The following is a 15,085-nucleotide window of genomic DNA, read 5'->3' on the forward strand; positions in this document are numbered from 1 at the left end:
TTCATAATTTTAGTCGTTTTAGTTGGCATTTGAGTCTATTATCAGTTTCATTATTTTAGACGTTTTAGTCGTTTAGTTTGTCATTTTAGTCATTAGTCTATTAGTCGTTTTGTTTTTTAGTCGTTTTAGTCATTCGAGTTGTTTAGTCATTTTAGTCGTTAAGTAGTTTTATTTGTTTAGTTGTTTTGGGCATTACGTTGTTTTAATTGTTGTGTAGTTCTTTTGTTTTAGTCATTGTAGTTGTTTAGTCGAATAAAATAAGTAATTTTATTTTATTCATAGTAATTTTTGTTATTTTAATCGTTTAGTCATTGTTTAGTCGTTTTAGTCATTCTAATCATTTTCCTCGTTTTAGTCTATTAGTCCTTTTAGTTGTTTTAATCATTTAGTTTTTTTTAGTTGTTTCGCCTGTTTAGTCGTGTTAGTCTTTTAGTTGTTCTAGTCATTTAGTTGTTTAGATGTTTAGTCTTTTTTAGTTGTTTAGTCGTTTGTCTTTTAGTCATTCTAGTTGTTTTAGTCTATCGCTTTAGTAGTTTTGTTGTTTTAGTCATTCTAGTTGTTTAGTCATTAGGTAGGTTTATTTGTTTAGTCGTTTTTGTCTTTTAGTTCTTTTAGTCATTTAGTCGATTAGCCGTTTCGTTGGTTTGGGCGTTCTAGTCATCATTTTAGGTGATTTGTCCTTTTATTCGCTTTGTCGCTCTAGTCATTTTAGTTATTTAACAGTCATTTTGTTGTTTTATTCTTTTAGTCGTTTTATTCTTTAGGTTGTTTTAGTTGTTAAGTTGTTTTAAATTTTTGTCGTTTTAGACATTTTATTCGTCTCAGTCGACCTAAATCTTTGTCTTTATTTAGTTGAATGGTACATATAATTTGACTTAAAGTGCTAATCCTGTGATCACTCAGAGGGTAAACGTTCAGTTTTGGGCTAACAGTTTTGGCCTAACAACAACTCTACTGGTTGGCTCTATTAAACTCTGTAGTGAACAGACGCCAGTGATTTTATTATTGATGACATCAAAATTTACGACTTTCCGAGTTACTGTAACTGTTACCTAGCACCATAATGTAAACAAGGGCCAAAATGACACAGTATTTCTGATTAGACTCATACAAATTAAAAACAACAGATTTATTTAGTGAAATGCAGGTTTAAAGTGTCAGTGTTTGAACCTAAACTGTCTTTGAGTTTTCAAGGTGATGACACAGGCAGAGGAATTCTCTTTTATAACTCACAAATACTTTCTGAATTTTTGGACTTTTCTTCAGAAACTGCCACTTCACTGATGTAAGACTGTGATAAACATATAGCACAGGTTCTATTCACCAAACCCAGTCACAGTCAGAACAGCCTGTCCTATGCACTGTAGACTCCAGGATTATAATGTGCGTAATCCTGTATTAATAATCCTGCAATATTAATCCCACAGAGCGACTGGACCCAGGCTCAAGAGTCTCACCATGTACGTGTCTGCACTGCTGTTGGCTTTAGTATTTACGCTGTCAGAAATATCCATTTTACAACTTTAAAATAATGTTTGAAATACACAACCATTTTAAAGTGAGTAATTCCTGACATGCTGCTGTTTCCAGGGAGGAGATGGCTAAAGAAATGACCGAACTTTTGTCTCGGTGCGTCACAACCGTCTCAAAACCAAATCTATCAAGTCGAAATTCAAATCAAAAATTACAAATTTCACTGTTGATTTAAAACTATACAGATGCATGTTAAAGGTCCTGTATGACACAAAACTGACTCCAGGTCTGTTTGAGGTGAGGAAAACTACATTAGAGCAGAGATCAGAAAACCGTGTAATTGATACTTTGCACTCACATCACGCTGGGGGTGTTACTATGGTGACACAATGTACACATTAGAAAACACTTTTCACCATTTTTCAGAAACTTCTAAATATGTTCAGTTCCTCTGCACTTTTTGATTGACAAATAATGACCTCAAATCAAATCATGACTCTGTCCAATCACATTAGAGCCTTCCACAGTGGTCCCACCTCCCACTCACAAGCGTCGAGTCAGATTAGAGCGTCACTTCCTGGTTATTGTCCATATTGTCTGGTTATAAGCCTTCATTAGAGCAAGTGACATCACTGTAACAAGTGTCCTATTTTACCTCCTCATCTCCTCTCTCCTCATCTCCTTTCCTCTCTCCTCATATCCTTTCCTCTCTCCTCATATCCTTTCCTCTCTTTTCTCTCCTCTCTCCTTGTCTCCTTATCTCTCCTCTTTCCTTTTCTCCTTTCCTCTCTTCTAGTCTTCTTTCCCCTCTCGTTGGGATCTTGTGACGCTTTGACAGTTTAAAGCATTTGGAGTTTTTCCCATTTTCTCTGTGAACTTTGTGAACATTTTACTTCAGATTATAATCGATCATTTCTTACGACCAAAAAGCAGACGGGTAGTTACTGATGTGTAAAGCACACCGGGACAGACGAAGAGGAGGAAGAGGAGGAAGAGGAGGAGAGAGAGAGGAGGGAGAGGATAGAGAGGAGCAGAGGAGAGAGGAGGAAGAGGAGAGAGGAGCAGAGGAGAGAGAGACAGGAGGGAGAGGAGAGAGAAGAAGAAGAGGAGGAAGAGGAGAGAGGAGGGAGAGGAGACAGAGAGAGGAGAGAGAAGAAGAAGAGGAGGAAGAGAGAGGATGGACAGGAGAGAGAGAGGAGGCAGAGGAGAGACAGGAGGGAGAGGAGACAGAGGAGAGAGAAGAAGAGGAGGAAGAAGAGAGAGGATGGAGAGGATAGAGAGAGAGAGAGAGAGAGGAGGAAGAGGAGCAGAGGAAAGAGACAGGAGGGAGAGGAGAGAGAGAGGAGCAGAGGAAAGAGAAAGGAGGGAGAGGAGAGAGAGAGGAGAGAGAGGAGCAGAGGAAAGAGAAGAGGAAGAGAGGAGGGAGAGGAGACAGAGAGTAGGGAGAGGAGACAGAGAGAAGGGGAAGAGGAGGAGAGGGAGAGCAAAGGAGAGAGAAGAGAAGGAAGAGGAAGAGGAGCAGAGGAGAGAGACAAGAGGGAGAGGAGAGAGAGGAGGAAGAGGAGAGAGAGGATGGAGAGCAGAGAGAGGAGGAAGAGGAGAGAGAGCAGAGAGAGAGGAGGAGGGAGAGAGAGCAAAGGAGGGAGAGGAGGAAGAAGAGAGAGGAGGAAGAGGAGAGAGGAGCAGAAGAGAGAGACAGAGGTGAGAGGAGGCAGAGGGGAGAGACAGGAGGGAGAGGAGAGAGAGAGGAGCAGAGGAGAGAGAGAGGAGGCAGTGGAGAGAGAGAGGAGCAGAGGAGAGAGACAGGAGGGAGAGGAGAGAGAGAGGAGGAAGAGGAGGAGAGAGAGAGCAAAGGAGGGAGAGGAGAGAGAGAACAAAGAGGAGGAGAGAGGAGCAGAGGAGAGAGACAGGAGGGAGAGGAGAGAGACAGGAGGGAGAGGAGAGAGAGAGGAGGGAGAGGAGAGAGGAGCAGAGGAGAAAGACAAGAGGGAGAGGAGGAACAGGAGGAGAGAGAGCAAAGGAGAGGGGAGCAGAGGAGTGAGAGGAGAGAGAAAGGAGGAAGAGGAGAGAGGAGCAGAGGAGAGAAAGGAGGAAGAGGAGAGAGAGGAGGACGAGGAGAGAGGAACAGAGGAGCAGAGGAGGATGTTGGTTTAACCTCGGGGTAACTCATAACTTTTAAAAGTTCTACTTTTATCCGTCTAAAGCTCCACTGGATTCATCTGTCTCGTTTCCTCTTTTATTTCTTCAGAAAATCACCTCTCTTCCTCCTCTCTCTCTTTTATTATTGTCTCTCTTCACCCCTCTCTCTCTTTATCCCCCTCTCTCTCTTTATCCCCCTCTCTATCCTTCTCTTTCTCTCCCATCTGCCTCTCTCTCCATCCCTCTTTTCCGTCTCTTCTTCCCTTATATTCTTACCTCTCCCATCTCTCTATTCTCTCTTCTCTTCCATTTTCCCTCCCTCTCTCTTGCTCTCATTCTTTCTCCCTCTCTCCTCCCTTGTTCACTCCTATCCCCCCGTCTCCCCCTCCCTCCTCTCTCCCTTCCTCTCTCTCTGTCTCCCTCTCTCTGCCTCTCTCTCTCCCCCTCTCCTCATCCCTCATCCTTCCTTTTTTTCTCTCTTCAGTCGCTTTGGGCCAATCTCTTCCTAAACCGTTTCCCATCACACAGAAGGATCCTCGGAGCATTTCAGAGCCAGGGAAATAAATCAGAAGAAATACTTTTTCAACATCTGACAAAATCTTTAAAATTTAACATGAATCTATCAAAATAAACGTCACAAAAGTCGTCCAATCACAGACGCCTACAGTCCATCACTTTGTCCAATCACAGACGCCCACACTCCATTACTTCCTGTTTCTGTACAATATTCACATTTTTGTTTTTTCTTGCTTTAAAAATCATGAGGTCAAAGTAAAAATCTTGTCTGGTTTTCAAACTAATATGGACCAAAAACATGGTTTAAAAAGCTCAAATATTGAATTCTTGTAATTTGTATCTAACCTTGATCTTTTTGTCCCACGTCTCCTCCTGTAGTCTCCTGTCCTGCTCCTAAACTTCTTAACCTCATTTCAGAATAAATCAGTGTCTTTTAAATGTGTCATTTTGTGCAGAGCTATGAAGTCACACGTGTAAATCACACATGTAAATCACATGTGTAAATCACATGTGTAAATTACATGTGTATATCACACATGTGCATTACATGTGTAAATTACACATGTAAATCACATGTGTAAATTACACGTGCACATTACACGTGTGCATTACATGTGTAAGTCACGTGTGTAAATCACATGTTAAATCACACGTGTAAATCATGTGTAAATTACACGTGTAAATCACATGTGTAAATTACACGTGTAAATGTGTTTTCTTACGCAGAGGTCCTGCGGTACAGGCGTCCAAAGCCGCCGCCGGGACAAAGAAGTACGAGCTGAGTAAATGGAAATATGCCGAGCTCCGAGATGCCATCAACACCTCCTGTGGTGAGTCCTGGTACTGCTGCCTCTCTCTGGACTGTTCCATAGTGTGGCATTACACTTATCTATCTTACAATTACTCAATTGCAAGTGTTTTCATTAAACAAATCTAAAAATTTGCGATTCAGAATCGGGACAAAACTGATTTGAAAAAGATTTTTTTCAAACGTGTTCTGAAACGCTTGAACTGTCTAACAGTTCTGTCTAACATAACTTTTCCCTCAGTAAAAATGGCGTTTGTGCTTCTCCTTAACCTTTACCCTTTGACCCAGTACAGCCCAGCGCAGCCCACACTGTGTAAAACTTAAAAAATACAGAATACAATGATTTGCAAATCCTTTTCAACCTATATTGAACTGAATAAACTACAAAGACATGATATTTAATGTTCAAACTGATAAACTTTATTGTTTTTATGCAAATATTCAGTCATTTTCAATTTGATGCCTGCAACATGTTCCAATAAGCAGAGACAGGGGCAACAAAAGAATGGATGAAAATGGAAAGTTGAAGAATGTTTAAAATCCATCCTGTTTGGAACATTCCACTTTGAACAGATTAACTGGAAACAGGTGAGTGTCATGATTGGGTATAAAAGGAGCATCTCTGAAGGGCTCAGTCATTCACAAGAAAGGATGGAGCGAGGGTCACCACTTTGTGAACAGCACCGTGAGCAAATAGTCCAACAGTCTAAGAACAACATTTCTCAACATACAATTGCAAGGAATTTAGGGATTTCATCATCTACGGTTCATAATATCATCAAAAGATTCAGAGAATCTGGAGAAATCTCTGCACGTAAGCGGCAACACTGAAAACCAAAACTGAATGCCAGTGACCTTCGACCCCTCAGGTGGTACTGTATTAAAAACAGACATGAATGTGTAAAGGATATTCTCACATGGGCTCAGGAACACTTCAGGAAACCATTGTCAGTTAACACAGTTCATCTCTACATCACCAAGTGCAAGTTAAACCTGTACCAGGCAAAGCCAAAGCCAAGTATCAACAACACCCAGAAACACCACCGGCTTTTCTGGGCCCGGGCTCACCTGAGATGGACTGACCAAAGTGGAAAAGTGTGCTGTGGCCTGACGAGTCCACATTTCAAATTGTTTATGGAAATCATGGATGTCGTGTCCTGTGGGCCCAACAGGAAAAGGACCATGCGCATTGTTATCAGCACAAAGTTCAAAAGCCTCTGTGATGGTCTGGGGGTGTGTTAGTGCCTCTGTGATGGTCTGGGGGGGTGTTAGGGCCTCTGTGATGGTCCGGGGGTGTGTTAGTGCCTCTGTGATGGTCTGGGGGTGTTTGTGCCCATGGGGAACTTGCACATCTCTGAAGGCTCCATTAATGTGAAAGGTACATACAGGTTTAGGAGCTACATCCAAGCAACATCTGTTTTAGGGACGTCTCTGCTTATTTCAGCAAGAGAATGCCTAGCATTTGTACTAGACTGTCCTGCCTTCAGTCCAGACCTGTCTCCCACTGAAAATGTCTGGCACATTATGAAGCGCAAAATGTGACAACGGAGACCCCGGACTGTTGAGCAACTGAAGTTGTACATTCAGCAAGAATGGGAAAGGATTCCTCCTGCAAAGCTTCAACAATTAGTGTCCTCAGTTCCCAAACACTTATTGAATGTTGCTAAAAGGAAAGGTGATATAACACAGTGGTAAACATGCCCCTGTCCCAGCTTTATTGGAACGCGTTGCAGGCATCAAATTGGAAATGAGTGAATATTTGCATAAAAACAATAAAGTTTATCAGTTTGAACATTAAATATCATGTCTTTGTTGTTTATTCAGTTCAATATAGGTTGAAAAGGATTTTCAAATCATTGTATTCTGTATTTTTTAAAGTTTTACACAGCGTCCCAACTTCATTGGAATTGGGGTTGTACTTGCTCAGACTTGTCTTTCTGGTTTCCTTGTATTTGCTCAGACTTGTCTTTCTTTCTTGTCTCAGATATCGAGCTTTTGGCCGCCTGCAGAGAGGAGTTCCATCGGAGGCTTAAAGTTTATCACGCCTGGAAATCCAAGAACAAGAAACGTAACGCTGACTCGGAGCAGCGCGCTCCAAAGTCTGTCACGGACTATGGTAAAGATCACTATGTAACTACTGTGTACTAAAACTATTATTATTATTAACTATTATTACTACTACTACTAATGTTGCTGTCTACAGTTTTGTATCATGTTTTTTTTTATTTTTTATGGAGAATTGCTGTGCAAGCGCCTGGGTGATGAAGGCTTGTGGGCGGAGCCTTGGACCGGCTCATACTGTAAGGAGGGTTTGAATAGTTCCTGGGTGATATCACTAGATTACTCAAACATACATAGACGACATTTAAAACCTCTTCAGGCATGTTTGAGGGAACAAAATTATAACATGACATAAAGACAATAAAGAAAATCGATTTTGCAGAATCCCTCCTCTTTAAAAAGGAGCATGACATCATTGTGGTATCAGAAAAACTAGAGAGTATTGAGCGTGCTTACTATCACAGTCCAGTTTGAAGTTTTAGTATCGTGACAACACTTGCTTCTAAGATTAAACTTGTTCCCACATCACTGACTGCAGTAAGAATGACTCCATCACTGCCTTTTACTGCTCTGGTCTGCACACATCCACTTTTAAGATTATAATGACAGTCTCTGCTAAACTAATCTAACTCATGTCCTCGATTTGTCCATAGCAGTGTCATATTATTATTATTATTACTCCATCTGACACTCATCGTTAAATCATGAAAGTGAGGGTATTTTGCAAAATCCACTTTTGTTCCTTTCTCTCATGTTCTAACATTGTTCCCTCATCAAAAACACGAAGAGGTTTTAGATGCCATCCATGTATTTTTGAGTAATCTGGTGGTCTCTCCCAGGCCCTATGCAAACCATTTACGGTTTGCAAGCAGTATGAGCCTGTACAAGGCTCCACCCACAAGTCTATGTCACCCATGCTCCCACACACTTCTCCATAAATATACAATGACATGATACAAAACTGTACACAGCAACTTGACACACCTGATGTGATGTGCAGTAGTTTCATTAGTGGGATGCAGCTGAGTGTGTTGTGATAGTGCTCTGAAGGGGGAGTGACTTAGCACAGAGAGCAAAGGGAGGGGGGACTCAGTGTCAAAAACGAGTGGAACTTATAAAACATGTGAATACTTTGTTTTAGGTGAATTTTCAGAACTATAAAAGGAAACATGGTGATCTAAATATGTTATGTGTTACAGTTAATACTCTCTATTTAAAACCCCACAGAAGTAAATACCCTCTTTAATATGTGATAGAAGTAAAATACCCTCTCTTTAATATGTGATAGAAGTAATATACCCTCTCTTTAATATGTGATAGAAGTAATATACCCTCTTTAATATGTGATAGAAGTAAAATACCCTCTCTTTAATATGTGATAGAAGTAATATACCCTCTCTTTAATATGTGATAGAAGTAAAATACCCTCTTTAATATGTGATAGAAGTAAAATACCCCCTCTTTAATATCTTTTAGAAGTAAAATACCCTCTCTTTAATACCCTGTAGAAGTAAAATACCCCCTCTTTAATATGCGATAAAAGTAAAATACCCTCTTTAATATGTTGTAGACGTAAATACTCCCTCTTTAATACCCCATAGAAGTAAATACCCCCTCTTTAAAAGCCCATAGAAGTAAATACCCTCTCTTTAAAAGCCCATAGAAGTAAATACCCTCTCTTTAAAAGCCCATAGAAGTAAATACCCTCTCTTTAAAAGCCCCAGTCTCAAAATGATTTCTGTTTGTACTTTTTGTGTCAGTTTAATGCACTTTACCTTAAAACCCTGCTTCACACTTGAACATGATTGTGATCTCTCTCTACCTCCAGGTTTCTCTCTTGAATTTTCCGGTAAAATTCCGATGCTTCTTGAGTGTTTTCCCTGACTTTTCCGCTGCTCGTTGAGAATTATCTGTTGTGTTTTTGCATGTTTGTGTTGATGTGGTCGTGTTTGTTTCAGATGTGGCTCCGCTCAGAAAAGCACGTGAGTTTACAAGTCTGTGTGAAATACTTCTCCTGTTTAACCTTCTAAACATGCTGGGAGTGGACTGCACTGGCGGGGCATCTGGGCTAAACTGGTGTAATGCTTTTTAGCAGCTGGTTTCCCCTGGATATTTGAAACATTTAGCAAAGACTTTCATACACTTTGAGGTTTATAGTTGCACTATGTAACTTTCTGGGAGGAGGGTCTGCTTGTCTCCATGGAAACATCCTTGCTTTGCCTTGAATGAAATGTTCCACACTATAGCGTTTATTGAACTTGAGTTTTTTGGGTTTTTTTTATTGCTGAACAATATCTTGTCATCTGCTGGGCTCCATGACGATAGATACATTTAATGCCATACTGTGGAACCTTCCATGCAAAGAATTAACATCTCTATGGAGACAAGCAGTTAGCGAAAAGAAAAGTTACATAGTGCAACTCTTTAACTCTTTGTAAGGGCTGAACAGTTTTATGTTTCTAGATAAAGAAAGGGAGGGCATCTGGCACACATGTTTGCAGAGGTCAGGCTGTGAAAGGCCAAAATATAAATAATTGTGGTAAAGTCGATTGTGAAGGTTTGGGATGGTTTGGGTTTTTTTTTTTTTCCAGATGAGGTGAAGGTCGAACAAGAAGCGATTCTCCACAGATCTGATTTTAATTTAATCTGAAACAATTTACTGAACCAACGGAGCCACAAGAGACAAGAGGAGGAGGAGGAGGAGGAGAGTGCAGAGAGGAGGAGGAGAGGAGGAGGGCAGGGTAGAGAAGAGGGGGAGAGGAGGGGAGGGTAGAGAGGGTAGAAGAGAGGAGGAGTGGATAGAGGGGAGGGGGGGGGGAGTGCAGAGGAGTAATAAACCTTTGTACTCACAAACACTTCTGTTTCTGTTCTGTTAGAAGGATCAAGTACGCTCCTTTTAGTTCTCACTGTCACCACAGTCCATACTAGGACTAAACTAGGACTAAACCAGGACTGGTTTAGTCCTGGTTTAGTCCTAGTTTAGTTCTGGTTTAGTCCTGGTTTAGTTCTGGTTTAGTCCTGTCTAACATAACTTTTCCCTCAGTAAAAATGGCGTCTGTGCTTCTCCCTAATCTTTGCCCTTTCACCTTTACCAGCCGCAGTTTGACCTGGAAGCAGTTTGTGTTCACAGCGAGCAGAGGGGAGGGCATCTGATACACAGGAGGAGGGGAGGGCATTTTGCACATGAGGAGCGCATCTGACACACAGAATTCCCACCCCTCCTCCTGGTTGGTCCCATGCCCCTCTGCTCTGCTCTGATTGGCTCTCTTCTCTGATTAGTTCTCCTCTCACCTCCTCTTCCTGCCTCTCGTCCAATCACAGCGCTGCAGCAGGCTCAGGCCCCGCCCATCCCGCCACGGCAGCTGGAGGCAGCCCTGAACAGGCATCAGAGGTTTTTCCGGATCCCGTTCATCCGGCCCGGAGACCAGTTCAAGGATCCAAGCGGGAAGAAGAAGGGCTGGTGGTACGCACACTTCGACGGCCCCTGGATCGCACGCCAGATGGAGCTGCACCCCGACAAGCAACCCATACTCCTGGTGGCAGGTCTGGAACAGGACTGGACCAGGACTGGACCAGGACTAAACATGGGCTAAAGTGGGACTGGACCAGGAATAAAGCAGGACTAAAGCAGGACTGGACCAGGACTGGACCAGGACTGGACCAGGACTGGACCAGGACTAAACATGGGCTAAAGCGGGACTAAACCAGGACTAAACCAGGACTAAACCAGGACTAAACCAGGACTGGACAGGGACTAAACCAGGACTGGACAGGGACTAAACCAGGATTAAAGCAGGACTGAACCAGGACTTCCAAACCAGTATATGAGTGAAGGAATAAGACATTTACAGACAAAGTGAGGCCACTCACCAGAGGGCGGCCAGATCAAGTCCCTGTTTGTCCTTTCACTAAAATCCATGAGAGACAAAGAGCCAATCAGATCGATGTGTGTGTCTGGGGGCTGTTTCCTGTCTCGTGATTGGTCGATCCTGACATGTGACCCTGAGCTAATGCTTTAATTGGATTTTAGACTTTAGTCAATGAAGAAATCAACATCTGGAATGATCCGTCAGATTTCCTTATAGAGGTCCAATATTACTCAAAACTGACTCTTGTGGGCTTTAAGTTAAGTTTAGTTTAACTAAACCTGTTACCTCCTCAAAAACCGACCTGGAGTTGTGTTTTGTTTCATTCAAACATGTTTGCGTAACACTTTATTATTAATCTGTCTACATCTCCAAAGCTCAAAATGGTCTGTTCCTCCTTCTGATGTCATGAAGTGGTAGTTTAAGTTAACAGCGCCTTTTACCTTTAGTTCAGCAGAGATTGACAATTTCAGGACTGAAATCATCCAAATGATAATAATGAAGGTGTGTGGAGTTTAAAAACACAGTGGAGCACTTCCTGTATCACCACATCACAAGGTGGAACAGAGTTTTCTGTTTGAGAGAAAACCTGTGTTAAACGTGTGAATGAAACAAAACAACTCCAGGTCTGTTTGTGATGAGGAAACAACATTAGAACAGAGATCTGAAAATAGAGTAATATGGGCCTTTTAACCAGAGTTAATCTAAAATGTGGTTTATTTATTTATTTTGTTCTTCCTCCAGGTAAAGACGATATGGAGATGTGCGAGCTGAGCCTAGAGGAGACCGGATTGTCCCGGAAACGCGGAGCAGAGATTCTCCCAAGACAGTTCGAGGAAATCTGGGAACGCTGCGGAGGGAAAGAGTACCTGAGGAGTGCCATAGAGAACCGGCAAGCCAGGCCCACCTACGCCACGGCCATGCTACAGTCTGCTTTCAAATAGTATACTAGTCCTACTACTACAAGTACTACTCCAACAGAGGAGGCCCACCTACATCACGGCCATGCTCCAGTCTGCATTCAAATAGTATACTACTACAAGTACTACTACAACTACTCCAACAGAGGACGTCCACCTACACCACGGCCATGCTGCAGTTTGCGATCAAATACTACTACTACTGTTACGAGTGCTACTAGGGATGTCCCGTTCCAATGTTTTTGGCTCCTGATTCGATTTTTTAAAAATATTTACAATATACTCAATCATTTTGAATTATTTTATTTACATAATTTTGACTGTGCCTCTATAAATAATCAAGCATTCCATGGTAATTTAGCTCCATTTGAGTAAAATCACAACCAGATAAAAAAAAAAGGCCGACTTAAAAACAGCCTCATAATAATGTAGCCTCCTCAGTCTGTGTTTAAGCCACTCTGGATGTTAGCTGCAACGTTAGCCTCCTCAGTCTGTGTTTAAGATGCTCTGAGCGTTAGCAAAGGGCAGAGGATGCTATAGTTGTATTGGCCAGATCTATTCACTAAATCCAATCCAAGCCAATACCCATACTGGTATCGGATCGGGACATCCCTAAATACTGCTACAACTACTACTACTAAAGAGGAGTACACACTACTACGCAACTGCCTTGCATTCAAATCCTACTACTACAAAGGAATACCCCTAATAGATAAACACAATTGTAGAAAGAACGACAACTACGGCCAACGCGGCGGCCATCGTGGGACTGTAGATCTTCATATTCTCACAGGGACTTAACCAGGTACCGGTCTGACAAACTGTGATCCAAACACAGACTCACAGATGGTTCTGTCTCTTTTGACTTTATTTGGCTCTGCCCACTTTTGTGATAAATATGACTAAACTTTCTTTGTGCTGGCACTTCCAGTTAAGCGAAAATCCCATTCATTTTAATGGAGAATTTGGGAAAGTTTTGCCACTAAAATATGTTTCATTTGTGTGAAATGTTCATGTGACCAACAAGTCCACACCACAGCGATTCTGTGGAGGCTTGAAAACGTCTCTGTAGTCCTGTAGAACTTATTTGCTGTCAAGATAGGCAGCCCCATGCTAACTAATATAACTCGAATGGCGATGGTGGCACCCACGGAAACTTCCAGAATAAGCTGAATAGTCTTAATATGTACCACTGTAAAAGTACTTTGGGATATTATGTTTCCCTCCTCTGGTAACGGCATCTGACCCTGGAGTAACAGCACACACACAGCACTACTACAAGTACACACTACAGCCATTTCAAGAAACACTAATACTACTTCTACTACTATTACTTGAGTACTTCAGATACACACTACTGACAGTAGTAGCAATAGTACATTTGATAAACACTACTCTTGCTCCACACCAAAATCTGTAGTGCCACTGTGTCAGTGCATTTACTACAACTCCAAGCTTCATGCAGTACTCACTAGTAGAAGTACTTTTCTACTACTATTAGTACTACTACAAAGGCTTTAAATGGACCAACGCATCACTCCACATATTTCAGTTTATAACCAGACCAGAGTCCAGACCAGAGTCCAGACCAGAGTCCAGACCAGAGTCCAGACCAGAGTCCAGACCAGAGGCCAGACCAGAGTCCAGACCAGAGTCCAGACCCTCAGAGTGTGTAGAGCCAATCTCAAACACAGCTGAGGGTGATACATTAGAAATAAAAAAAAAAATACTTCAAATACACAGAAATGAAAATGTAATTGGAACAGAGTTTAGGCTCCGCCCCTAACACTGTTTCACTTCTGCTAAACTCAGTTTTCTGAGGCAGGTGAGCGACCAATCAGAGCTCACCTAGAGTCTGACAGTTCTAAACTAATTCTGAAACTTACCTTATGGTGGATCTGGCCTTTAACTTCGTCACTTTAACCATTTTTATGTTTTTTACAGATCCTATTCTGTCCCAGCCATAGACTGTATATATAAATGGACACAGCTAACACGCTAGCCGCTGTGTTCTTAACGGGAAGTGAGCATGGGCGCTATTTGGCTCCATCAACTCTGGCTCCAATTCACTTTCTATGTAAAAAGTGTCTCCTCTCTCTGTACCTGCTGCTGTCAGACTCGTCATTCTGACCTTAAAATATTTGTATTAATCCACTCTACGTGATCCTGGGGTTTTTGTTTCACTCTTTTGTCCCCAAATAAAGATGTGAACAGACCAATCAGGCATCTTCTTTCCCAGAGGTGGCTCATGCTAGCCTTAGCAAGTGAATGACAGTGTTGCTAAGTGACTGCTCCCCGTTAAGGCAGCAGTGTGAGCAGGAAGGGGCATTACCTTCAGCCCCATCGCTCCTGATTGGCTCTTTGGTTGCTATGATACTCGCAGTCAGAATTCCAAATATGTTACTGTGTTACAGAGTAGCCGCTATAACTGCTAGCCTCGATGAGCTTCATTTGGAGCTGAACGCTGTGGGTGACATCACACTCCCTCAGTCCACTTTGTACAGTCTATGGTCCAAACTGAAGTTCATTAATTTGGCCACATTTACACAAAATAATAACTTGACTTAATATAAAAATGTAAAAACATGGCTCCTTCAGCAGCTCCTCCTGTCTCCGTGAGCTGAGTCTAAACACGCGACGCTCCGATGCCTTAAACATGATCCGGATTCCACTTCTGCGTTTGACACATTCCATCTTTCTTTTCCTTGAATCCAGTTTACGCTGAAACACAAACTGCAGCTGCATGAACTGAAATCCCGACAGAATTCCATGTTTTTGTACGATTGTTCAGATCATTCCTGTTTTTCTCTGGACCTCTGCGACATTTGAGTGATTTTTGTGAATGACTGATCCTGGTCTATGATTATGCAAATGTAACCTATGAGCGCTCAGGAGTTTGTGATTTTTATGATAAATACTTCCTGGAGAGGGGCGAGGAGGAGAGACCCGAGGCTCAGATGAACTGGAATAATCGGATGTTATGATTTTGAATGAATGATGCAATAAAATCACTAAAACCAAAAAACACTTAGTTTGTCTGTTTTTATAAAGAACACTTGAAGAGGAGGTATTTGACTTCTATGGGGTATTAAAAAAAATGTAATCCTTCCCATGCATCTTTGTTAAAAATAAGCAAATCAAAATGGAGGAGGAATTTAAATATTTAGAGGTTTTGTTGGAGCCAATGTTTGGGTTCAAAAAGCAATTCAAAAAAGTGTGTAACACTGTGAAATGCAAAGTGTCTGTCTTAAGAAACATTGGAAATACACTGAACTATGATGCAACAAAGGTTTATCTAGAAG

General features: G+C 41.8%; 1 protein-coding gene across 4 annotated transcripts in view; it reads left to right on the forward strand.

The window, feature by feature from the left end:
- The window catches only part of myo6a (myosin VIa), a 125,128-nt gene extending 110,329 nt beyond the window's left edge, over positions 1 to 14,799 (forward strand). For 2 of the 4 annotated variants that reach the window (XM_055232424.1, XM_055232426.1), the window contains 4 exons: positions 4,855 to 4,958; positions 6,921 to 7,052; positions 10,319 to 10,540; positions 11,608 to 14,793. In XM_055232424.1, the coding sequence (XP_055088399.1) occupies positions 4,855 to 4,958; positions 6,921 to 7,052; positions 10,319 to 10,540; positions 11,608 to 11,807 (658 nt within the window). In that variant the 3' untranslated portion in view covers positions 11,808 to 14,793. Of the gene's footprint in view, positions 1 to 1,427; positions 1,461 to 1,590; positions 1,630 to 4,854; positions 4,959 to 6,920; positions 7,053 to 8,955; positions 8,980 to 10,318; positions 10,541 to 11,607 lie in introns of all 4 variants that reach the window. The other 2 variants (XM_055232423.1, XM_055232425.1) reach the window with 2 other exon arrangements.
- The last annotated feature ends 286 nt before the right edge of the window (positions 14,800 to 15,085 follow it).

This window comes from Periophthalmus magnuspinnatus, chromosome 24 (assembly GCF_009829125.3).
Source record: "Periophthalmus magnuspinnatus isolate fPerMag1 chromosome 24, fPerMag1.2.pri, whole genome shotgun sequence".
NCBI classification, from domain to species: domain Eukaryota; kingdom Metazoa; phylum Chordata; class Actinopteri; order Gobiiformes; family Gobiidae; genus Periophthalmus; species Periophthalmus magnuspinnatus.